This window comes from Camelus bactrianus, chromosome 17 (assembly GCF_048773025.1).
Source record: "Camelus bactrianus isolate YW-2024 breed Bactrian camel chromosome 17, ASM4877302v1, whole genome shotgun sequence".
Taxonomy (NCBI): domain Eukaryota; kingdom Metazoa; phylum Chordata; class Mammalia; order Artiodactyla; family Camelidae; genus Camelus; species Camelus bactrianus.
This window is the reverse complement of record NC_133555.1, coordinates 3,815,392-3,841,094: the sequence shown is the minus strand read 5'-3', so window position 1 is coordinate 3,841,094 and position 25,703 is coordinate 3,815,392. Positions and strand designations below refer to the sequence as shown.

Here is a 25,703-nt window from a genome sequence, read left to right as displayed (position 1 = left end):
TGCGGGGATGTGGCTCTTGAGGGGGCGGGGAATGGTGGATGTCCCAACCACGGTGCTGGGCAGCCCCCGGCGGGTGGCAGAGCCGCTCCAGGGCCAGTGTGCCCTGCTCACCCACTGCGACCTCTACTTCAGGGCAGCTAGCCAGCCGGGTGGTGGGCAGTGCGGGGGCCCAGCTGCGGGCGAAGGAATCTGTGTTTTCTCAAAGCCCCAGTGTTGGGCACACCCACAGAGGATAATGAATCTCATGAGCTTCTTGCCAGGGCCTGAGGATCATGCAGAAAGGATGGGGCAGGGCCATTGGGGATCTGGTCCCAAGGAGAGCTCTGTAATCCCCAGGGGAAGGCTGAGTTCTGCATTTTGCTGAGGGAGAGATTAAGGCTTCCCAGGGGAGTGGCCAAGGCTGGGGTTGAAACAAACTCCCCAGACTCAGCCCGGGATGGAGAGTGTGGACAAGGCACAGGGACCTTCCTCCCAGGGCCCCCTGAAGAAGTCACCCCTTGCTGATGTACTTCCTTAAGTGGAACCACACAAAATTCCCTCCTGCACCCCTGTGTCACATCCCCCCCAAGATCAACTCACACCCCGATCCCCCAACCTGGCCCCCCTCACCCCTGCCCAACCCCAGACACCTGGGCCCTTTTCCCACCCAGCTGCCTACGGCCCTACACCTGGCTCTCCTCATTCCCTCGTGAGCTCCATGGGCCTCCCCGGTGCTGCACACAGTCCTGCTCAACTCCCTCCACTCTCCCGGCACCGGCACCTCCCCACCCCAGCCACCGAGACTCCTCCAACACACACACACACTCTGAGCTCCATGGCTGTAAGGCAGCAAAGGCTTGGTGGCATTAAGATCACAGATGCTGAGGTCATTCAGCCTGGATTCAAATCCTATCTCTGCTAGTTCTTGGCTGTGTGATCTTAAGTAAGTTACTTAACCTCTCTGTGCCTCAGGTTCTTCATCTGTGAAATGAGGATGAGAACAGAGCCTACCTGAGAGGGCTGTTGTTAAAACCTAGAGTTACACCAATGTGATACGCTTAGGAAGCATTTCACAAGTGCTATCACCTTCCCTGCAGCCCCCATGTCTGGTGCATGTTCCAGTTCAGTGACACACAAGTGTGGGGCACACATCTTGCTGCCAGCCCCCACACACATCTGCAGGGCCCTGGTGCATGCCTCCCTGCGCACCTGCCACACCTGCACATACATGTGCCAACTCCCAAAGGCAGTCCTGATGGGCTCACACAGCCAGCCTAGAACACACCTTTGGTCAGACGCTGCACTCACTTGCTCAGCCTGTTCTTTTGACCCTCACGTGCACACCTGGGATGTATATAAACCTCTGGCTCTCTTCAGCGCACACCTGTGTACCCATCCACAACCCAGACCCCTCATGAACACCTAGGTGTGAGTACCTGTAACCTAGCGCACACCTGGGCCATATTCATGCCGGTGCCCCTGATTCCGCTGACATCTGTACCCTCGCGAGTATGCCTAAGATACCGAAAATGAACCTGTAGCCCAGAGTACACACTCGGGTACCCATACACGCACATCTGGGCCCCCGCACGCTCACACCTGCGACCTGCTCAGTGCAAAACCTGTCCAGTTACCCGCACACTCTTCCTCCGGCGCCCTGGGATGGTCCCCGGCACCCCCGCTACCTGAGCGTACCTGGATGTTGCGCTTGCGCTCGCAGGCCGGCCCGGTGCCCTGCACCACGCTGTCGAGCACGGCCACCACGTCGGGTGCGGGCTCCACGAAGCAGGCGGTGCGCGCTGCGCGGATTGCGGCTTGCACGTCTGCGAAGCGGAAGGCACAGAGAGCGGCGGGGGTCATGCGTGACGCTGGGGCCCCCTGCGGCCGCTCGAAGACCGCAAAGAGCAGTTCGCGCGCGGGGAAGACGGACACCAGGCGGCTGTAGAGGTCGCCGCGGCCCGCGCCGCCCGCGCACTGCAAGCCAAGTTGGATGTAGGACTCAGTGAGCTTCTTGGCGTCGCCGCCTGCGCCGCGGGGCAGGCAGATGCGCGCCAGCAGGCTCTGCGCCTGGCTTTCCTTGTCACCCGCGCGCGCCTCGCTGTTGAGCGCCAGGTACGCGTAGGACTGGGCGTCTGGCTGCGGGTCCGGTGGGTGCAGGAAGGCGCGCACGAAGCCCAGCTTGTGCTGCTCCTTGGCGCCCTGCTTGATCTTGAGGATGTTGTCGTCGGAGGGGTTGAGGTCGAAGGTGAAGAGCTTGGCCAGGTCGCCGCGCGCATCCAGGGAGCGGATGGCGATCTCGGGCGTGTTCTCGAAGCGGTGGTCCTCCAGGCTGCGGTTGCGCGGGAAGAAGGCGCTGCCGTAGCCCGTGTACGTGGCGCCGACGAGCAGACGGCTGCCCCCGGTGCCTGCGGGCGGGGGCAGGACCAGCCCCACGGTGGACGCGTTCGGGTGGTTGGCCGCCACGTTCAGCATGCTGGGGAACACGGTGACCGGCTCCGCCGGCGGCGCGGCTGGCGGGAAGTGCACGGCCACCGCCGAGATGTTGCCCCGCCGACGCAGCTGGCAGAAGCCCTGGTAGATGGAACCGCACACGACCACCAGGCCCTGGCTAGGGTCCAGTTGCAGGATCTTGTTGTAGTTGTCGGTGAGACGCCGCGGGTGCTCGCACGAGGCCTGAGGCAGCTGCGGGGCGTGACACAGCGGGCTGTCGGCCACCGGGCCCACGGCCGCCTCGGCCTCCAGGCTCAGGTTGGCGCCCGACAGCTGGTAGAGTCGGTTGACGGCCGCCAGGTACACCGTCCCCACCGCGCCGTCCAGGGCGAAGTTGTTGGTGGGCGTGGGCGAGGGGAACCGGCGCTGGATCTCCAGGGCGCCGGCCCGCGCCGCCCCCAGGAGCAGCAGCAGCAGCAGCGGCGGGCACGACGGGTCCCGGAATGGCGGGCGCGGCCGCAGGGGGCTGGCTGCGGCGGCCCGGGCGCTAAGGGGTGCGCCGCCCGCGGCGCGACAAGCCATCCGGGCGTGCGCGGGCTGCGCGGCGCGGCGAGTGCATGGGGCGCGGCGCGGCCGGGAGCCGGGAGCCCGGAGGCGGCAGGAGGCGGGGGGCGGGCCCGGGCCGCGAGGCGCTTCCTGCCCGCGCCAGCCGCCCCCGGCCCCGGCGCCCCGGCCGGGCTCAGCGGCTCCGCGCAACCCGGGGGCGGGGCGGGGGCGGCTCCGCTGCAGACACGCCCTCGCGCCGCGCCCCGCCCGGCCGCGCCCCGCCCCCGGGCCCCCTCCCGCCCCGGGCCCACCTCCCCACGCGCCCCGGGCCCCCGCCCCCGGCTTCCAGCCGGCCCCGCCCCGCCCCGCCCTCCGGCCGCCCGGCACCCGCTCTGCTGTCGGTGGCTCTCGCCGCCCCGCACCCTCCAGGACCCTCCCGCTAGGCGCCCGCGGCCCGAGGCTCCTTTCCCGGCGCTGCCTCTGCCTCCGTCACTGGTTGCCTTAGTTCTTTCCACCTCTTGGCTACTTGGCCTGTCTCTCGGGCTTGTTTTATTTTTTCCTTCCTCTTTTCTCCCGTCTCTCTCTCCTCTGTGTGTCTCTGTCTCCCTGTCTCTGTCTGCGTGGCCCGCCCCCCACCCAAACTCCGAGGGTGTTGTCTCCCCTTTTCTCTGTCTCTGGTTCTCCTTCTCCCTCCCGTCTGTGTTGTCCCCACCGCCCCCCTAGCCGCCCAGTTTTCCGCGTTATTCTCTCTCCCTCTTCTCTCCTTCTGCTCCTCTGTCCCCGGCTCTCTCCGTCGTCTCTCCTGGCTCCCTCTGCGCCTCCCCTTCAGACGCTCTGTCTCTCTCTCCATCCCTCTGACCTCCTATCTCCTCCACCTCTGTCCACCCCCAACTCTCCCTCTCTGCCTTCCTGAACCCCACAATCCCGCCAGCCCCTCCCCACCTCACACTCCACTCCCTTTCACAGAGCACTGTCCAGGCCTTCGACCCAAGGGCCTGGACACCCCTAGGGTCAGCGGGACAGGGGGCACCACCCCCTCGGATCCCACGATCTGTCCCCCAAACTGCAGCCCCAAAAGGGATTTGACAAGTGGCAGGTACTGAGACCAGAGCTCAGGGGTCAGACATATAAATCGGGATCGTGGAGAGGAACTCTTCCAGGCCTGTGCTGAGCCGCGAAAACACCCAGGGTGAGGCGCTGGTCCTGGGGCGTGATGGCCCCAGGAGGCCCACAGTTGCCTCCTCTGGAGATCCAGCCATCCTCCACCCACCTTATTCGGGACTCTGGAAGGACCTAAAATCCTCCCAGATTTAGTGGAGGATCAGGAAGAGCAGCCGCAGGCCAGCTGGCACTGGGCCAGCTTCTCCTTTCAACTGAGAGGAGCAGGTAGGCACCAGGGCCGAGGCAGGCAGCGACCAGAACAGGAACACAGAGCCTGGGTGACAGCATCCATGGGTCTGGCCACTGCCAGGCACCCTGCCAAGCCCTTCACGTGTCCTGACTCCCTTTCTCCTCACAGCAGCCCTCTGAGGCTGATACGACTACTGTCCCACCTTACAGATTCAGAGCCTGAGGTCTCAGAGGTGAAGGGACTAACCCGAGATGGATGCGGAGCTCACAAGTCTGTTGGCTCCGAACATCACCCCAACTCTCCCCGGCCCCACGGCCTCTCAGAATAGGGGGCTCACGTGGCAGGTGCCCATGGTCCTGGCTCTGACAGTGGCCTGGCCTCCCTCACCTGTCCCCACCTGGCCAGGAAGGAAGGCTGGGGGTTTCTCTGTGCCCCACGGTGTAGGCAGGAAAGGCCAGGCCTACAGCCATCCCCCACTTCCCTCACCCCAACACCCTCGCCTTCCTGCCATCAGCATTTGCCCATCACGTGGGCCTTTTTCCAAGCCCTCTGTCTGTTGGGCCACTGCTTTGATAGCCAGGAGTGTTCAACACAGGAAATCAGAGGCTCTGCTTCTGACACCCCATCCCCCACCGCTGGGGCTCAAGGCCACTCAGGGTACAGCTGGACAGGACTGACGTCTGTACCTGCATCTCCAGGTGGAGAGGACTCGTGTTTTGCCATCAGCATGAGCGGACTGGGGTGCCCTGCAGGGGTGCAGGAGGCTGCCTCAGTGGACCTCACTCAACCTCTCCCCAGAGCCCTCCCCCATCACCCAGCTGTCATCTCCCTCCCCGTCTAATCTCGAACCTTCCCCACCCTGTCTCTGGTTTTGTCTGTCTTCTTGCTCCTCCCGGTTTCTCTCTTTGTCTTTCTCTTTCCCAGTCTCTCCCCCCACCCTTCCACACTCTGTCTCTTTGTGTGTGTATCTCTTTTTCTCTCCATGTCTCTGTCTCTCTGCCTCCCTATCTCCCACCCACCTCTCCCCCTCTGGCCCCTCCCAGCTTCCTTCCTGTCTCCAGGCTCATCTTGCCACATCCTGCAGCTCCCCCCACTGAGCCTTGAGGATAATGCTCTGTGTGGTCGCAGCTCAGCCTGGCACACAGTGGATGGTTCCATTTCTGGCCACTCTGGACACAAACTACCTGCCCAACTGAGCGCTGGGACTCAGGAGCTGCGGGGAGCTGCGGGTATGCAGCGTCAGGTGAGCCACAGAAGGCACAGCCACGGTCCACGTGTCTTCGCATAAGCTGTAGACGGAAGTGCTGTGTGGCCTAGGGCAAGGCACTTGCCCTCTCTGAGCCTCAGTTTTCTTGTCTGTACAACAAGGACAATCATATAGCACACCAGCCCTGGGAGGTTATAAGATGTGAAGAACGTAAGGTGCCAGAAAGCACAGTGATGGGCACATGGCAGGCATTAGGCAAATGCCAGCTTTTCCCCTTACACTGAGCGATGGCCCATCAGGGCCCCAAGGCAGCGAGCAGAGCCAGTGTCCACCAAGGGCAAACGACTGTGCCCATCACTGCTCCATGCAATCTCATGCGATTCTCACAACCAACTGACAAGGCAGAGGTCACTGAACCCATTTCACAGATGGAGACACTGGGGGGGGCATTAGCAAGGTGAGGATTTGAACACAGATCTGTCTCCAGATCGTACGCTTTCTTGCCTCCGCCCATCATTTGGGAGCTCTCGCAGCCCAGGATGGGTCAGGGTGGCTGCCACGGCCCTACTGAGGTGCTGATTACTGTGGGCTGAGAGAATGAAGAAAGGAACGAATGAACGGAAGAACCCACATCTCCCTGACCTTGCTAAGAGGCAGAGGGGTTTCCTCCCAGAAGGGGAGATGGATGGTACCGAGGAGGGCAAGTTAGGCGGCACCAGCATTAACTCACTTTGAATTAACTAATCCAGATTAACCAACCCTGGAGTGACTGCCAGCTAACCTGGTTCACTCTGTGATTCAGGCCCTTTTCAGTTTTTGCTCAAGACTTCTGATTCTATCAAGGAGAAGCTCTCTCTCTGGGGCTAATGTGTCTTCAATGCCTTGCTAACATTTGTCATTGTTCATTTTTAATAGAGAGGAGGTCTCAGGCGCAGCATTCTAGAATTTACTCAGCTCTTTGTTTTCTTTATAATATTTACAGTTACTTTCTGCTTTTGCCAAGTGATACTGGCTTTCCAAGTACAATAATGATGTAAAGCTTGCTTGGTAAATGCATTTATCGAAGTTTTTAAAATGTGAGTTAATTTAAAGACAAATATGCAGTAGGTCATAACCCAAGTGGCACAAAACACTTGAAATTTGGGAAACAGTAATCTGATCCAGTGCCTTTGGAGCTGGGGACACAGTGGCCCAGACGGGGCAGGTCCTTGCCTGGATGCCCCAGGGTGGGTGACCTGGCCTCTCACCGCCACCTGGGTGGGGGCTTCCCCACCCTGCCCCATCCCTGCCCGGCCCTCGGGCTGCCCAGGGCAGAGCCGTGAGGACGAGGAGGAGGAGGAAATGTTTTCCTTCTTCAATTGGAAAGAATAACAGTGAGGCCAGGGCTGCGCAGGGAGGAGGGGGCCCCTGGCCTCCTGTCCCTTGGGCCTGGCCTCAGCGAAGGCTTTCCTTGAAGGAAGTGCTAGTGACACACTGCCTGCTCCTGCAACGCCTTGATGACAGGAACAGAGTACTCGGGACAGCTCGGTAACCCAGCGTGGGCCCTGATGGTGCCAGGAGCCACAGCCACAGTTCCTCTGGGACTCTGCCTGTCTCATGTCCTCCTGGGAGCAACCCGGAGAGGTGGGTTTTATCAGCCCCATTTTACAGACAGGGACACTGAGGGTCAGGGAGGTGTCACCACTTGCCCACAGCTGCACAGCTCACAGGCCTCCAAACCCTGCTCTGGGCCGTGGCATCCCTCTGCCTCTTGCCTTGGAGCTGGGAGACCTGAGTTCCAGGCCCAGGTCGGCCCCTACCCACCTGGGTGACCATGGTGGCCCCACCTCTCTTTGAGCCTCAGCTTCCTCATCTGGAAAAGGGGAGCATGGTCCCTCTCACCAGGCTGCTGTGAGGATGGAAAAACATACACTTGTCACAGGTCCAGCATGTCAGGAAGGAGGGTGTCCACTGACTTTCCAGCTCTGACTCACAGGGTCCTCTCTCCTAGGCTCCTCGAATCCATAGTCTGTACCCCTCCTGGGAGAGCCCCCCACACCCAGATAATGATGCCCTCCATCTTCACGGCGCTGCCACTGAGACGGGGCGTCCATGCCAGTGCCGTCAAAGGCACAAAGGCACAAGATCACTTCCTGTCATTAGCCCTCCACCAGGCCTCCCTCCCCTCTTCTCAGAAACTGGGACACCAAGGTGCAGAGAGGCCTAGAGACCTGCCTGAGGTCACACAGCAGAGGGGTAGCCCGAAGTGACCCCTGCCTCTTCTCTAGCCAGCTTTGTCCTGCCACACTGGGTCTCCTGTCATTGCCACCACGTCCTACTGGAGTGGCCCTCAAGGGGCTGGGTGACCCGAGCGGCAGCACCGACGGGAGACACAGCACCCACCATGCTGCTGTGTTTCAGCTAGAGAGCTGGTGTTTCCCCACCGCAGACTCTGCGAAGGACCAGGGGGTTTAGCCTGCTTCAGAGTTCTGGAATGTTCCCTCCGCTTCCCCCACTGGATGCCCCCCAGGGGCAGGATGGGCAGGAGGCAGGGGTGGCCTTCTAGGCCTGGTTTCAGGGCTCAGGACGGGGGCCTGTCCTTGCCTGTGACGGCTCCTCCACTCGGTTCTGTCTTTGTCTCCCTGAGGGGCTGGAGGAAATGGTTCTCATTCCTGCGTGTGGGAGACGCCTTCTCCTGACTCTGGGCACATCCCTGCCCTCTGCGGTGGGGACGCAGCAGGCGGCAAGCTGGGGTGGGGACCCGGAGCCCCCTTGCACCCATCCCGGGCGCCTGGCCTGCCGAGCCCCCGCGTGGCCCCTTTGTGCTCTGTGAGTCGGATAATGGGCGGCATTCTCAGACGTCCAGTCATGGGTCTGGGCCCGTGAAAGGACCCCAGCAGCTCCACACTGAGGCCTCTGTCCAGCAGCAGTGGGGGGGGGGGTGCAGGGCCGCCCCGGGGGACCCCACCCACATTCCTGGGCTGCTGCCATCTCCAGGGGACAGCTGCTGGGGCAGGCTGGGGGGCAGGTGATCCCTGAGCAGATAGTAGGTGGTCCACGAATGGAGCCGCAGAGACAAGGGAAAGCCCAGATCTGAGAGGACAGGGAGCGATGTGGGCTGAGCACCTACTGTGCACCAGCCATTTCTCAGCCAGCCCTGGTAAAAACCACTGAAGGTCTGTGCTACTGACCCCATTTGATGCATGAGTAAACTGAGACTCAGAGAGGCAAGGCCATGGTCCTGGATTTGAACCCAGGCCTGTCTGACCATGCTCATTCCATTGGACACTGAATGAGCACCTACTGTATGCTCTGGGACACAGCAGTCTCAATGCCCTGAGGATATACAGAGGAGCATTCTGCCAACCAGGCCCGTGGGAGCAAAGAAGGCAGGCTTCCTGGGGAAAGGGACAGCTGAGCCAGGAGCCCCCACAGGATTACTGAGTCTCCAACACAATCTTTCACACGGCAGGACTATGAGGTCCACTGACAGAGGACGAGACCGAGGCTCTGAAAAGGGAAGTGACTTGCTTGGGGCCACCCAGCTGCTCAAGGTGGAGCTGGAATTTTCAGGCTTGGCTGTTTAATCTTCTCCAGGAGTGGGGTCCAGCCAAGGTTATCGAGTTGCCATCCTGTGGTCCTGGGACCTGAGTTCAGATCCCCACCCTCTGCTTCCCAACTGTGTGACCCAGGGTGAGTCCCTTTGCCTCTCTGGGTCTCAGGTTCCATACCTGTGAAATGGGTCTAAGAGTCCCCACCTCTCCAGGCTGTGGGAATCAAATGAGATAATCCCTAGAGAGCGTGGAGCCAGCACCTGACTCACAATAGATAATCAATGACATTTATTATTAAAGCCACTGATGCGGAGGCGATGTTGCTGCTGCTACCATTCCCCCCACCAACTCCAGCTTCTGGAAAGTTATGCCCGTGCCCTGCCCTAGCTAGATGGATCCCCGAACTGCCTGGGTTTTCGTCAGGTGCCCACAGGGGCAGCTCTTCTCTCTGTCCCATCCTCCTCCCTCTGCAGCCAGGGCCTCATCTCAGGACCCTTTTGCCCCCTCTAGACTACATCATCCTCTGGGCTTCAGTTTTCTCTTCTGGAAAATGGGATGATGCATCTGCCCACGGAGGAGAGTTGGCCAGTGATGTCCGGTCTCTGCTCAGGGCAGCACTGGGTCTTTTCCTCAGTGGCTCCCTGGAGTCCAGCGCTTAGTAGGTGCTCCCTAGACCTGGCCTGGAACTGAACCGATTCTGAGATCCCTCCCACTCCAGCTGAGCGCTTGCTCCATGCTGAGCGCACACAACAACTGGATGAACCTCACGGCTCCAGGACAGGGCAACGAGATGCTCCCTCCCATTCAGGCACACACAAGGTGTATGCAAGAGTCTGGCGTGGATGAGCAGGGCCCAGATCTCACCAGCTGTGTGGCGGACAGGAGTCCCTAAAGAGAACCCAGCATCCGGAGAAGATGTGTTTCCTCTCTTGTTTTCTAGGTCAACTTGCATGCACCCCCTCAAGAGCCAGCCCAAATGTCACCTCCTCCGGAAAGTCTTTTCTAGTGAACTCCTAGGCATCCCTCAAGGCCTAGTCTAAATGGCCCTTCTTCTGAGAAGACTTCCTTGAGCCCTGAAGCAGTATTAGGAGCTCCTCCCATCAAACTGCTTACCACACAGTACGAGGGCGTTTGTCCTCCCCAGTGGCCTGGGAGGTCTTCCAGCATGGGACACAGTCACTATCCCTAAATGCTGGGATGGATGGATGGCTGTATCACCACCCCAGGACATCTGCCGGGCAGACAGGATGGTCACTCTGCTGCTGGAGACCCCTTCCTGGGCAATGCCAGACAGACTCTCCCAAAGGGGCCTCTCTGACCCCTGTTTTGTCCACATGGCCACACTGACCGCCCAGCTTCACAAAACCAGGCCACAGCAGGCCATCCTGCTCTGTGCACTTCAGCCTGGGAGACCCACTGGCCCTCAGGGTGACCCCTCACACCCGATTCCCTGGGTAGTTCTGAGGGTCCTGCCCTCTCCTGGGTGAATAAAATGCTAGGACAGAGGTCTTCCTTCATTCAACAACCACTGACCAAGCACCTGCTATGTGCCAGGTATGGGGGACATTATGGGAGCCCTACAGGCATGGTCCGCATCCTCAGCCCAGCCTCATAGGGGAGACAGTCTTCCATCAAGTAACTCATATAATTACATAACCGCAAAGGCCGCAGGTCCTACGAAAGGTGATACCAAGCGGTTCCGGAGGGTTTCTCACAGGGAGCTTTAGCCCATGTTGGGGTCCACAAGGGCTTCCCTGAGGCAGTGAGCTGTAAGTGAGATCTGCAGGATGCTGCAGGGAGAGCTGTCCCGCAAGGGGACAAGGACAAAGGCTGGAGGGAGCAGCCCGCGGGCCCTGGAGGGGCAGGACACAGAGGTGAGGGGGCTCTGCCGGGGCTGGAGGGCTGGGCAGCGCTGGGGGAGCCTCTGGCTGCCGTGAGTCCAGGAGGCAGGAGATGGCTCCCAGATGGAGTGGGGAAGGAGGAGAATGACTGAGGGAGGCCCGGGAGGGTGCTTCTGCAGATGCCCAGGGAGGTGACAGCAGGGGCCTGACTGGGGGAGGCAGAGGTAGGGGAGGGAGACAGCCAAAGGTGGGGACCAGGCTGTGCAATGGGGTGAGGGGAGGGAGCTCCGAGGCCTCGGGCTTCACCAACCAGGGGTTCCTCTTTCAGAGTCAGAGAGCAGCGGGGGACCAGCAGATCGGTGGGGGCTCTCGGAGGTGTTACGTTCAAAGGGCCTCTCTTGGCCACAGGGGCCTCCCTGGTCACTGGGTGCAGAGTCTGCCCTGTCTGCACGCTGGCAGGTGGGGAGCGCAGCACCCTGGCCCACGGCTCTGAGGGGGCAGGGCCTTCTCACAGACAGCTGCCCGGGGAAGGTGGGGCTGGGCCCGCAGCCGGGAGAGGCGAGGCCGCAGGGGCCCCACAGGGCCGCCTGAGTCATGAGCTTCCCCACAGCGGGGTGGGGGGGCTGTGCGCACCGTGTTTGTGTGCACGTCGGGGTCAGGTGCACAGGATGCTGGTCTGGGTGCACATCGGGGAGGAGGTACAGGCAAAGGTCTGTGTGTGACAGGCTGAGCTGAGGGATGTCACGAGGGCTGCCAGGGCCACGTGTGGCTCACACTGGGATCCTGGTGCTCCTGCCCCCAGCGCTGCTAGAGGGTTTCCTCCTGAAACTGATTTTTACAATCAGCCTTCAATAGCCGGATCTCTGCTTTGTAGGGTTCAGCCTGGCCTTGTGTTGTCTAGCCTCTGACCTTGAGTGGCCCAGGCTCTGGCCTTGGATGGTCTTGCCTCTGGCCTTGGATGGTCCAGCCCTTAACCTTGGGCAGGCCAGCCTGTGAGTAATTACTCAGCCGAGCCAAAGTCCCTTCTGTTGAGGAACTTGGAACTAGTTCTTTAGGGACTTTTGGGTGACGCCATCCCTCAGCTTACTCAAGAGCAGCGTCCACTGACCACAGCCGGAGTCTCAGGATGAACCACTGTTCCTCGCCCGTACTTCCCCGCAGGCTTCCCCCACCCCTATCTGGAACCTGTGTCCCAAAGGCCCAGCAGTCCCAGAGGTCCCAGTGTGCAGATTAAGTCTCACCATGCGCTGAACTTCCCTCCCGACTCTGTCCCCCTGGCTAAGTCCCCAGGGTGTCTCCAAGACTCAGTTTTGGCCTCTCTTCTTCCAGGCAGCCTTCCCTGATCTCCCAGGCTGGAAGGGGGCTCCCAGGACCCCAGGCTGCCACCATCAGCGCAACTACATTTGGTGACGATGTGTCTTTGCTCTGGCTTCCCTACCAGCCAGGGTGCATCTCAGGAGCTGCATCTTGTTGTGGGGGTACCTGTGTCCCTCAAATCACCAGGCAGAAGGTTGGACACAAAGCAGCTCATGAGGGTGGGTGAATGAATGAATGAATGAGAGAGGCGAACAATGTTCTCCCATCACTTTCTTGGCTGTTACCACTCCATACAGCTCCCCTCCCCTCCTGCTAATGTCCCCACCTGCTCTCACCCACCCGCCAAGGAAGGTTGATACCCCTCGCCTGCCCTGGGGACGGTTTGTGAGTCTAAAATACAGCTTTTCCCATGAGGATGTGACTTGGCTGGGTTGAAAGTCACAGGACAGTGGCACCAGTGTCACCTCCATTCCCCTAGCTCAGGGCCACAGGCAGGGGAGGGGCACTTTGGGGTCCTCACGCAGCATGGGAGGCTAGGGGGGCCTTCCTGCCTCCCCACTTCCCAACTGTGGGACCTCAGGCAGAGCCCTCCTCTCCCCCGCCTGCTTCCCCATCTGCAAAACGGGGGAGCAGCTGCACTCTGGGACCCCCTCACAGCCCCTGGCACACAGCAGGTCAAGACCTACAAGGCAGAAAAAGCCTTTTGGAATAAAAGCAGCTAATGTTTATTGAGGCTTCCAGGGAGCACTGTTCCCAGAGCCTCACAGGGATTATGGTGTTTATTCCTCACAGTGACAACCTGCGAGGGAGGCCCTTTTTATTACACACATTTTGCAGGTGGGAAGGAAGGCGTGGCAGAGTTAAGTGACCAAAGTCGCGGACTGAATGCGTGGCATGGCCTGACGGAGCCCAGTCCTCCACCGCGCTGCACTCAAAGAACCCCGGAGGCGCCCGGACACCCCATCCCCTCCTCCTACCCATCCAGAGGCCACCCCCAGTCACCTCTCATCGGTCTAAGACAACTTCATCGGTCCGAGCCTCACCCCCTCCTGCCTCTCCTGGAATCACTTCTCCTTGAAACAGCCTGAGGGACATTTTCAAATTGCAAAGCTGTTCATGCTGTTTTCCTAAAACTTGAAACCCTGCAAATGCTCTTGGGGTAAAGTCTTGTCCCTTCTGCCTCGTCCACAGCCTCTGAGACCCCGCACCCTCCCTGCACAGGGCTGTGGGCACCCTAGTTGGGGCATTCTTTGGTTAATGTCTGCAGACACCCAAGGGCAGGTCCCCATCTGCCTGTCCACTGCTGCTGCCCCAGGGTGAGACCCCCAGGAGGTGCTCTTATCCCTAAGTGAGCACTGAACAAGCCCTCGGGCTGGTGTGGCGTCCAACAGAACACAGACTTAGTGGTGGGTGCACGGCAGAGACGCTGAACGGCTGCCCAGGGAGGGAGCCCCCAGCGCCTGCCCAGCGTCCAGGGGAAGCTATTTCCAGCTCCGGGAAACAGGAAGTGAGTCATGGCCAAGAAGGCCGGCCAGACGCTCCGCACCTCGGGTGCGATTGATGAGCGCCCGGACGGAAGGGCCGGCCGCACCTCGGGAAGCAGGAAGGAGGCCTGGAGGAAGAGGATAGGAGGAGAGACCCTCTCCCCAGCAAAACAGGCGGCCCTGAGGGGCCCCAGCGGAAGCAGATGAGGTCAGCACAGATGCGGCCACCAGCCCATTGTCCCACCACACCTGGGGTCGGTGGAGCGGCCACATACCAAAACCCCCCAACCCAACCGACAGCCATCCTGGGCCAGCCCAGGGCCTGCACTTATCTCATTTACTGCGCCTCCCCCGGCCCCGCGAGCACAGGGTCTACGGGCCCGCTTTACAGAAGGCCAAAGAGAGGCAGGGACTTGCCAAGGCCACGTAAACAGACAGGATAGCGTGGGACTTGAACCCAGCTCTGTGTGACCATGGATCTCTCAGAGGGTACAGGAGACTCAGGGGACACCAGCACTGGCCCGGAGGCAGCCACCAAGAATGTCTGGGGCAGGTGTCTGAGGCCCTGTCTGGATTTTAGTCCCATTTCAGTCTCTACCTGAAAACAGGACCAAGCAAGTCCCCTGCCCCTGGCCCCAATTTCCCCATCCTCATTCAAGAGGCCTGACTGCCCAGGCCAGAGTCAAAGAGTCAAAGTCAGGCGTCTGAGGCTGGGATGGTCCCCTAAGCTGGGGCTCCCTGGGCTGGGGACCAGGGGACCCCTTCCACCTTACATCCAGGGACCCCAAGGATGGTTTGGCCAGGGCACCACCTGTGAACGTCCATCTGGGACAAGGGGCTGTGTTGGCCCGCTGTGGTCACCCCTGACAGCGGTGGGGGGTGCTCAGGCGAACTTTCACTTCCTCAGCTGGACCCACATCACCCCCATCCCTGCCCTTCCATTCTCACTTCCCTCTCCACGCCATAGGCAGAGTTGGGCACCCGCTGCCCCTAAAGGAAACAAGGGCTTCCATGGCCTGAGCGCCAGCCCCAGCACCTGGGCTTGGACGCACCGAGCAGCTATCCATGGGCATCTGAGGCCCTGCCACTGAGGGTGTGCCTCCGGGGTCACAGAGTCAGGGAGAGGCAGGATCAGGATGCTTTTCTGGGTTATGACCTCTGGGTAGGGGTGGGGGGTTGAAAATTTTCTTTCAAAATTTTCTAAGTTTCATCAAAGAATGTGTATTATTGGTGTTAAAAATAAGCACAGGACAAGTGCTATGGGGTTGGGGGATGTGGGTGCTGGTCGATATTTGCTGGGAATCAGAGGCCAAAAGCACAGGTGCACTTATAAAGGGAAGGGTGGTGGGGCCGCGGGGCCTGGAGGTGAGGGGCACTCAGATTGCCTCAGCCCTGCCCTGGACCTGTCGCCGCCCCATGGCCCAGAGGGACAGACTCAGCTCCACTGCAGTGGAGTGACGGAGGCTCAGAACAGCTGGCCACCTGGCCGGGGTCACCCACCCAAGAAGGGCCAGCAGGACTGCCCACCCCAGACCCTCCCGTCAGACACAACTTCCAGGGCTGGACTCACCTGGGTGGTCCGCAGACCCCTCTGAAAGTCAGCACTGGTGGAGCGCCAGCTCCGCGACTTGCTGAGTCAAGCCCTGCTTTGTGCCTCAGTTTCTCCGGCCGCCATGGAGCATTGACTCTGGGCGGAGCCAGCGCGCGGGGCGCGTGCGCGCGCGGGGCTGCTATTGGACGGACGGACAGACGTCGGGCGGTCTCCGTGCCACGCACATGCGTAAGTGACGGGCCGCGCAGTTTATCTGGCCCGGAGGTGCGTTCCTCTGCCTCCTGTGTCCCCATTCCCATCCCTTTCTCGTCACTGGACCTCAAGGCCACCACTGGGGCTTGGGCACGGGGAGCCGGAGCCCTGACCCTTTGGATCCCCTCGTGCCCACCCAGCGCTGTCTCCGCGTGATTGGGGGAGGGGCCGAGAGGTTAAGTGAGGAGCCTCAGAAAAGCCTCTTAAAAGCTACAGTCACAGCGTGATTTACGGTAGTTTTGAGACGCCCTCTCGCCCATAATTCACTTCCATTTGCAGGACCCTTGGCCCCCTCGCAGAGGATACCGGGAGAAGGCAGGAGGGGGGTGGTCGCACTATTTTTAGCACCAGTAGCTGAGTGGGCTGCTGTGAATTATGGGTCTGGGGCTCCGCTGTCGCCTCCAAGGCCTGCAGCCTCCTAGCCAAGACATCAGACCACCTCGGCACCAACCCCAGCTCCCGCCCTCGCTGGGCTGGTTAAAGCACCTGCCGGGCGCCTCCTGGGCCTTGCCCTTGGGCAGTTCAAGTTAGTTCCGCCAGGTGGTGCTGTTATCCCCATTTTACGGAGAAGGAAACTGAGGCTCAGGGAGAACTCACTGCCCGAAGTGACATAGCCAGGGTCGTCGGAGTCCAGCCCTTGTGCCCTGTCCCATCCATACCCACTCTGTGCCTGTACGCCTTACCCCGACCCTGTGGCCTCCCATCTGAGTCCGACTCCCCCTCTGCTTTCTCCCCAATTACCTTCTCCCTCCCAGATCAAGATCCCCGAGCAGACAGTGAGGACCATAGTGGTGCAGAGAAGAGGGCTGTAAATCAACAAGACCAGCCCACAGTGGAAGATGGAGTGTAGATTAATGAGAGCAGAAAGGTGCTGATACCAGTTTAGCCCTGGCAGGGGAGGTCAGGGGAGGGCTTCCTGGAGAGACAACACTTGATCTCAGTGGGGCTACCAATGGGGGCAGGGGTTGAGAGGGGACAGCCTGTGCAAAGACCCAGAGGCTGGAAGGAGCACATCACATTTTTCCCAACTGTTGGCCCTTCCTGGCCCTTCCCTCTCACCTCCCCACCCAGATCTCTCCTCCCTGACCTCCCCCACCCACGCGCATCCTCTCCGGGTGGCTCCTCCAAAGCCCGGAACAGGAGGTGGGACTCCAACCCCATAGCTCTCAGATGAGGAGAAACTGCTCCAAAGAGGGGGGAAAAAAAATCTCACACACATTAATTCCATTGTTTCCGCTCGCAGATCCTGCCTGAAAAACAAAAACAAAATCAAAATCAAACCCCAGCTGGGGGAGGCTTTATCTGGCAAAATGTTCAAGTAGGGGGTTGAGTGGTGGACCAGACAGGAGATCTGGTGCCCTGGGGCCATGGAGCAGACACATACCTCTGTGCGCGCCCACACCGCCCCTCCCTGAGTGCTAGGGGTGCTGGTGCCCGGACCTCATCATTTGTCTCAGTCCCCAAGCAGTGTCCCCTTCACATCCGTACTGGGGGTGGGGGGCTGGTCACACAGCAGAGCTGGGATTTCAGTCTGGATCTTTGTGACCCGGGAAACCTCTGGCTTGCCCACCCACTTGCCACAGTTCGCAGGGCACTGGGAGCAGTTAATGGGGAGGAAGTGTTAGCAAGGTCACCTCCCTGCCTCTGCTCACACATCCAGGGACGGGGAGCTCACTCTTCACAACAACCATTTTTACACACTTTGCATTGCCAGGAGAGTCCAGTCCTGCCCACCCCCCACACCCCTGGCCTGGCTTCTAGTCTCTGACAGGGACCCGGGAGGCCCTGCAGCGACGGGAACGGGACTGGAGGTGCGGCCCCATGAGACACTATCCAGAAAATGGGAAAGAGTGGGGAGGCCATGGGAGGGGAGATAAAATCTGGCCCCTTCTAGTCCCTTGGAGCCTCCCCGCCAAAGCCTCTCACAACCCCGTGGGCAGTGTCACCCCTTGGCACCAGGCCTAGGCGCACTTCCCGCCTCCTGACAGCCCTCAGAGGGGATGAGATGAGGCCCATTTTCCGGACGGGACACTGAAGCCCAGCGCTGAAGCAGCAGGAGGCCCCGAGGCGGCGGGTGGACCCCATGCCGGGATCTGGGTGCCTCCTTCCCGCTTCCCTCCAGGCTTGACCTCAACAGCTCCTGGTTGGGCTTTTCCCAGAGCTGAGGCCGGAAGCACAGGTCCCGGGTGTTTGTTCAGGCCAGGCTGGGGCTCCGGGCAGGCGAGGCGGAAATGGCCACAAGATGTTTGTCCAAGTGGGGGTCAGGCTCTGCCGCCAGGAGTTTGGAGGAAGGGCTGGAGGAGCAGAAGGCCCGAGTCAGCACACCCCGTGGCCGGGCCCGCCTGGCCCGCAGGGGCAGGGCTGCACACAGTAGGCACTTAGCGGATAAGGAATCATGCTGGTGCCTCCCTCAGCCAGGGCAGGGCCCAGGCCCCAACCCCCTCATCTCCTCCCTCACCCCCAAATCGATCCGTTGAGCAACCCAGAGGCCCCACCTCCCAGACAGAGCAAGAGTCTGACCCCACTCCCCGCCTCCCCCCCACCCAGGTCCAGCCCCCAGCTTCCTGCCTGCCCGGGCCTTTCCAGCAGCTTCCTCACTGGGCGCCACTTGCCCCAGCAGTCTATTCTTCTCTGGCCTTGGCGCCAGAGGGATCCTATTAACACGCAAATCAGATCTTGTCTCTTCTGGCTCAACACTCACCCAGGCGCCCCCTAAGAGCAAAAGCCATCTGCTATGGGCTGAACTGTGTCCCCCAAATTCACATATTGAAGTCCCATTCGCCAATACCTTGGAATGTGACTGTATGGGGAGACTGGGCTTTTCAAGAAGTGATTAAGTTAAAATGAGGCCCTGTGGGTGGGCCCCATTCCAACAGTATCCTCAGGAGAAGAGACCAGGGCACAGACAGAGGAAAGACCTTGTGAGGACACAGAGAGAAGGGGGCCACCTGCAGGCCAGCGAGAGAGGCCTCAGGAGAAACCAAACCCGGCAACACCTGATCGTGGACTTCTGGCCTCCAGAACTTCGAGCAAAGAAATTTCTGTCGTAGAGCTGCGGTGCTTTGCTGTGGCGGCCAGAGCAGCTACGACACCATCAGATCCTGTTGCCCTGGCCAACCTCTGCTTCTCCTCTTGGCCCCTTTGCTCTCTGCTCCTGGACTTGGCCTTGGCTTGTTTGCCCTCTGCCGTTATGCCCTTCCCCCAGGGCTGCCACCTTCTTATCACTCGAGTCCCTGCTCAAATGTCCGCCTTAAAAGAGATCCTCCCGGACCCAAGTGCTCCTTGGGGGCTGCCAGCCATGTCTCCTGCCAGCCTCGGACCTCCACCAGGGGAGGGGCTGGTGCTCCATGCCAGACGGTGCCTGGCACACAGGAGACGTGCAATGAAGCTTTGTTGAAGACAGGAGGCAGGCCCCTCCCAGCACTAACTCCCCATCTCCCAAAACACAGATCACAAGGGGCTTCAGAGGCAGAGCTGGGCCTCCAGGGGCCCCGCAGACTCAGGTGGCAGCCCCCAGTGGTCCAGCCCTGAGACCTACCCACTTGCCAGCTGCATGGGCTGCTGCCTCCCTCCCACATCCTTGGCTTCCAAACACAGCACCTGTGTTCACTCCCCTTTTTCCTCATTTGTCTTTCAGCAATTCTTCCGGAGTCTCTGCCAAAGACCAAATGCATGCCCCCAAACTCCTATGTTAAATCCTAACCTACAAAGTGATTGCATTAGGAGGCGGGACTCTGGGGTGATTAGGTCATGAAGGTGGAGCCCTGGTGAATAGGATTAGTGCCCTTATGAAAGAGACCCCAGAGAACGCCCTTGTCCCTCCTGCAGTGGGAAGGCACGTGGAGTGTGAATGAGGCAGCAGGCTCTCACCAGGCACCAGATCTGCTGTTACTTTTCAGCCTCCAGAACCATGAGAAGCAAATGTCCGCTGCTTATGAACCAGTCTAGGTATCCTGTGACAGCAGCCCCCGGCGGACTAAGACAGGCTCCTCGCCTCGGACGTTGGAGCAGGTAGGATCCAGGCTGAAACCCAGCCCCATCCCTTTGACCTGGGGACTCAGTGCCAGCTCCTTCCCTCGGGGGCTGAGCATCTGGGAAGGACCTGAGCTCAGGAAGGTTCATGACAGCTCAGTCTTGGGTTTGCATGGGGAGCGGCATGTGGGCACCCAAGCATGTGCACGTGGGCCGACTCTGGCCCCAGGACCCCTCCCTGCGCCTAAATACTGTCTAGAAGCAGGATGAGGAGAGGCCGTGAGACTACTGGGGCTGCTCTGGGCGTTTGCTCACTTATTCAGTCAATAAACACTCTCTGGAGACAACTCCATGCCCACTCCAGTGGCTGAAGTTTAAGACTGACAATGACAAGTGTTGAGAAGGACACCAAGTGACAGGAACTGTATACAAGGCTGGGAGTAGGGCGGGGTGGTATTTGTGTGTGTGAAACGAGGCAGCCACTCTGGGGAACCATTTAGTAGTTTCTTAAAAAGTCAAATGGAGACTCAGACAACCCAGCAGCCCCACTCCTGGGTATTGGCATGAAATCAGGACGCACGTCACACAGAAACCTGCGCACAGGTGTTCACAGTAGCAGCTCTGTAACTGCCCCAAGCCAGAAAAAACCTGAATGTCCCACACCTGGGGAACACATGAACAGATGACAGTGCAGCCACACGATATAACCAAAAGCAATGAGCTACCGACAATGCACACCATGGGTGGATCTCAAAGCCGGATTCAGAAGTCTCCACGCTGTAAGAGCCCAGTTCTGCCACATTCTGGACAAGGCCAGGTTGCCAAGGGCAGGCATAGACTGGGAAGGGGCACCAGGGAACTTCCTGGGTAGCTGGGAATGTCCTGTCTTGTTCTGAGAGTTGGTTACAGGGTATAAACGTGTAAAAATTCATCAAACTTTACATATTTGAGATCCGCCCACTACCCTCTGTGTAAATTATACCTCAATTGGAAAAATGAAAGTTTTTAAAAGCCGCCACTCCCCTTGCCAGGCCGCCTGCGGGGTGAAGGTGGGCCCCTAGCCCCTTGGGGGCCGCAGTGGGGGGCCCAGGCGAGGCGAGGCGCCCCTGCTCCGCACGGGGGCGCTGCCTGGTCCGGTCCAGGCCCGGGGCGTGCGGGGCCCGAAGCCGCGCCAGTGGCCCGCGTCCCGGCCGCCCAGGCAGGGTAAGGCCGGAAGCGGCGCGCGGGGTGGGCTGGGGGCCATTGTCTGCACGTCCGCTCCAGCCCCGCCCCGCATTGTCCCCTGGTGGGACCCTCCCCGGGGCGGGGCTGGGGTCGCTGAGTCGCGTGGTGGAGCCTAGCCCGCCGCGCCGCTCCCTCCCCAGGGTGTTGGTTCCGGCCAGCACGCAGTCCCCAGAGGCCAGGGTCACTTGTGCCATCTCTTTTCCCCCTTGGGGCTTTGAGCCCGTCAGAAACCACAGACGCCGCTGGCGGCGGGGGGGGGGGGCACTCGCTAGCCGATGATCACGTGGACGCAAAACGGGAATCAAGGAGACGGGACAAACATTCCAGCCCTTGCCAGTGACCCCGCAGTGCACCAGGCACTGGGGACACACCGGGAAACAGGACAGACAGGGGCCTGTCCACAGCGGAGAGTCCCAAGCCACGACAAATAAGTGACTGTACCTTTGCACAAATGAGGAGACCAGGGAAGAGGGTCCGGTACTAGGTGGTAGCCCGAGGCTCTGGGCAGGTGATGTGCTAGCAGAGAGCACGGGAGGTAGAGGCAGCCCTGGGGGGAGTCGGGGCAGAGGGGCCGCGTGGACAAAGGCCTGGAGACCAGAAGGTGCTGCATGGGTTTGAGGCCAGCAGGTGGAGACCCGTGGTGGGTGGGAGGTGAGGTCAGAGAGCGGCCTTGTGGAAGCCCAGACTTAAGGGGAGAGGCCGCATCTGGGAGTCAAATCCAGAGACGGCGGGGCTTGGGCCAGCAGCTTGCTGAGAAAAAAGGAGTCGCGAAGGCTTGAGTTCTAGCCATGCTCGTTTGCCCTCTCCGGGCCTGTTTCCCGAGTTGTAGAAAGCGTCCGGGTTTGGAAGCTCTGAAATTCGGACCTTTCTCAAACCAAGGACAATGCGACTTCACCTTATTTGCACGGGAAATGCGCCTGCAGAGGCTCACAGACTCAGGCGGACCTATAAAGGGAAAATCAAACCCGCACAGCCGGAGACGCCCTGGGCGGGAGGCTCTAGTCCACCGGGAGCTGGACAGAGGGACGTCGGGAGCTGCTGCCCGAGGCGGGGAGTTTAAAGGTCTCCAATGCAGAAGGTGCGCTCCCTGCAGCGGCCACCAGGCGGCGGCAGAGACCAGAGAGTGCTTCGAAATAATTTCAAAATTACAGAAAAACTGTGAGAACAGTACAGAAAACCCTTGAACCCCTTTTTTTATTTCTTTTCTTTTTCTTTTTCTTTTCTTTTCTTTTTTTTTTTTTTTTTGCGGGAGGAGGTAATTAGACTTACTTATTTATTGTTGGAGGAGGTACCAGGGACTGAACCCAGGACCTGTGCTTGTTAAGCAGGAGCTCTACCGCTTGAGCTGTACCCTCCCACTTGGACCCCGTTCTTAATCCAGATTCACCAAGTTTTAGCATTCTGACCCCTTCTCTGCATATTCAAGTCCCTCTCCAAGCATTAGGAGAGTGAGTTGCAGACATGATGCCCTTTGAACCCGAAATACTTCAGTGAGTGTTTCCCAAGAACAAGGACATTCTATTGCACAACTGCAGTGGAGTTTTCAAGATCAGAAGGTTTAATCATGATGCGATCTGCAACATCTTATTCAAATATTGCCAATTGTACCAACGAGGTCTTTTATAGCATCACCCCCGCCCCCATCCCAAATCCAGGATCCACTCCAGGATCACATTTAGTTGTTCATTTATATTTTAATTGAAATTTATTGTAAACTAACTATACTTCAGTAAATATATATATATTTTTTAAAGTGAAAAAAAATTTTATTCACTAAGCTTTCCAGGGCTTTCCAGTCATTGGAAAAGATGGCTGTAAAGAGTTCTAGCCTCGCCGTTCTTAACTGCATGACTCTGGCTGGGAAGGTCCCATCTAGGTCTTCTCCCCTGAAAGGTGTCAGGCTATAGGCAGGGGGTGTGGGAGAGGCTGGACGAGGCAAAGAATGCACCTGCATTCTGATATGGAATCTTTCATTCATTCTTCCTGGCCTGACCCACATCTCCAAGTGCTTGGCCAAGGGGTCTCTCCCAGTTCCCTACTGCAGTCTTCCAGTGGGGCACTGATTCCTTGAGAAAGCAGCTTCTTGCTTTGGAAGAGAAAGGCAAATGCCCCCAACTAGCAAATGCCAACAAAAGGCCAGCTGGGAGTCCTGCTCTGGGTCTGGAGCGGAAGCAGGGCTCTAGGACTCCAGGTGCTGGCAGATAAACCCCTGCCTGCAGCAAAATCCCAGGAGGGCCCAATCCTTTTGTCGGCTAATAGAGATTAAACATAATTTCTTTAACTTTTATCAAGAAAAATGGAAACATACACAAATAGTATAAGCAACCCTCATTTACCTGTCACCCAGTTGCAAAAAATAACTCTTGATGATGGATAACTTTGATTTTGGGCATAAACCTCAAAGGGAGTTAAAATCATTGAGTGACATTGCTGCAAAATTCCCCCCCTTCTTTCCTTTGCTTATTTGACAAGATTTCTGAGCACTTATACCTGTAATAGTGATAATGAGGACGAGATGAAGCTGAACACAGTCTCATCATAGAAATAAGGAATACTGGGGGGAAGGTGTAGCTCAACTGGGAGAGTACATGCTTAGTGTCTAGAAGTCCTGGGTTCAATCCCCAGGACTGCCTCTAGAGATAAACAAACAAACCAAACTATCCCCACCCCACAAAAATAAGTTAAAAAAAAAAAAAAAAAGAAAGAAAGAAAGAAGGAATATTTATCCACTAGTACACAAAATGGGGAAAATCCAATCAACTCCTTTAAAAATGCATTCTAATAACATTTTGTTCCATCAGTGTCCACAACAGTTGTAGTATATTTACATTGTTTTGACCAACTGCATACAAATAATATTTGTGATGAATAACATTTTAACACTTAGTGACTTAAGATCACAGAAAATTTATAATTTCTAAAACTTCAGTTTCCATCTGTAGTTTTTGCTGCAGAGAAGACGGTGTGATCAGTAAGAGCCTTACATTAGGCTACAGCTTTGTGGGGAGCGTGGAACTGAAGACGTTTCAAAGAGAAAAAGTAAGGGGAGACCTTCACAGAGGAGCTGGTTTGTGTGCTGGTTCTCTGGGTGGCGGTGGGTCTCCCATCACTGCGCTCTTTACTTTAGAGTCACTGCATGTAGTACAGAGAGTGATGGAAGGGCTTACAATATTTAAAATATCCTGGAAGGTACATCCTTTGCATCCATTTAAGCTTTAATATTATCGATGTCAATTTAAAAAAGTGTCAGAGGGTGCAGTGTCCCCGAATTCTTTCGGGAGGCCCACTAGCAAAACTGTTTGCAGCTCTCCGATGGGTGGACCCAGGGAGCCGGGTCTGAAGTGCAGGAACCCCCCGGCCCCTGCACGCTGGCCTCCCTCCAGACTCAACTTCCTCTGGGTTCTTGTCCCATAACTGGGAGATTAGTCTCAATCACTGGTTGTTTCACCCCTGAAGCCACTGACAGTCTGAGGTCCCTGAGGAGAGAAACCCGTCCCCCAGCTCCCCTCACAGTCGGGCAGGGCTGGGGTGGACACACAGAGAAGGCAGAGCAGACCGTCTGCCTGGGGGAGGCGGAGACGGGAGGAGGGCTGTCGGGAGACTTCGGAGAAGAGCTGCTCTTTGAAGGAAGAATAGAAGTTTCCTGAGACAGACGGAGGGAAGGGCAGTGAGAACAGCCTGTGTGAAGGTAAGGAGGTGACAGCAGTTGCGGGAGTGGCGGCATTCTGTCATACGCAGCGGAGGGGACACAGGGCACAGGGCTTCTGCTAAGAGCATCCCTGGTCTGCGGTCCCCGAGCGTTTCCTGCCCGCCAGGTGCTGCTCTAGGTCCCAGACAAGGGTTAGCTCGGGACACCCTCCTAACAGCCTCCTGAGACCGGTGCTAGTGTCACCCCTGCCCTTCAGCTGAGTTGACGAGACAGTGAGAGGTGGCGTGATGTGCCTGAGGTCACCGGGCCTGGGCAGAGGCCGTCTGGGGCACTCCGCAGAGACCTGCCCCAGAGGCACGCCGCCCCTCCTGCCCAAGCAGCAGGGCTTTCCAGCACAAACCCAGCCTCGTCCTGTCCAGGCGTCGGGGTTCCGGGTGGTGGGCACACTGCTGCCCAGCTGGGGCCGGTCTGGAGCCCCTGGAAGGCCTCCCGGGAGCCGCAGCAAGTTGGCCGGGCCTGGGGCGTCTGCTGCAGCCCCACGCCAGCTCTCATGGCCCAACGGCCAGGGGGCAGACGGGCAGGGTCGGAGGCTCTGCTCCGAGCCTCTGCTGCCCCATCTCCCTCTCTCGCTCACCCACACCATCCAAAAGTCAAGGCCTCCCCTTGCCTGTCAACTCCGCCACTTTCTACCTGGCTCATCTCCGGCAAGACCCCAGCCTCTCTGGACTCATCAGCAAAGAGCCGTTCATATTACACTGGGCCAGACGGAACTGCTGTTTTTATAGCTCAAATCAGTTGAGTATTGGAAATTTCACATAGTTCCACCTACTGGCATCTCGTGAGGAGACTGGGAGGATTAAACAAGACACACACAAGACAACTTAGCGCGGCCCCCGGGCGTACAAGCACTTGACATAGTCAGCTTTGTGTCCATGCGGGGTGAAGAACGCAAAAGTGGGTAAGAAGCAGTGTGCATCTTAAGGAGCTTGTGTGGGACACATGACTGGGCATATTACGGAAATACAACCTGAATTAGATTGGCCCCCAAGTGGGGATTAGTTCGTGGTACCCCGGCAGGTCTCACCCAATCACAGCTCGGCAAGGATGGGCTGCAGGAGCAGCCGGGGCCCGTGGTGCCGGAGGGCGCGCTCTGTGCCTGCCTGGGGTCTCTGCCAATAGCTCTCATGAGCTTCACACTTACCTCTCCTAAGACCTAGGAGCTAGGACTGACCCTCGCTCTGGGACAGACTGTGAGAACACAGCCACGCCCGCACAGACAGCCTGGCTGGACAGAGGGCAGGTGTGGTCCTGGAAGGGAGGGTGTCAGCTGACCATCCCTGACGAGTCCACCAACACACAGGTCTCC

General features: G+C 58.7%; 1 protein-coding gene and 1 long non-coding RNA gene across 4 annotated transcripts in view; one reads left to right on the top strand and one right to left on the bottom strand.

Moving 5' to 3' along the window:
- The window catches only part of PLXND1 (plexin D1), a 48,987-nt gene extending 45,930 nt beyond the window's left edge, over positions 1-3,057 (bottom strand). The window contains exon 1 of one of the 3 annotated variants that reach the window (XM_074344290.1): positions 1,675-3,057. In XM_074344290.1, the coding sequence (XP_074200391.1) occupies positions 1,675-2,991 (1,317 nt within the window). In that variant the 5' untranslated portion in view covers positions 2,992-3,057. The remainder of the gene's footprint in view (positions 1-1,674) is intronic. The other 2 variants (XM_074344288.1, XM_074344287.1) reach the window with 2 other exon arrangements.
- Positions 3,058-3,191: 134 nt separating this feature from the next.
- LOC123616292 (uncharacterized) lies at positions 3,192-16,786 on the top strand. The gene is made up of 3 exons (XR_006724276.2): positions 3,192-11,346; positions 12,217-12,422; positions 13,042-16,786. It is a non-coding gene; the product is annotated as an uncharacterized LOC123616292 (long non-coding RNA).
- The last annotated feature ends 8,917 nt before the right edge of the window (positions 16,787-25,703 follow it).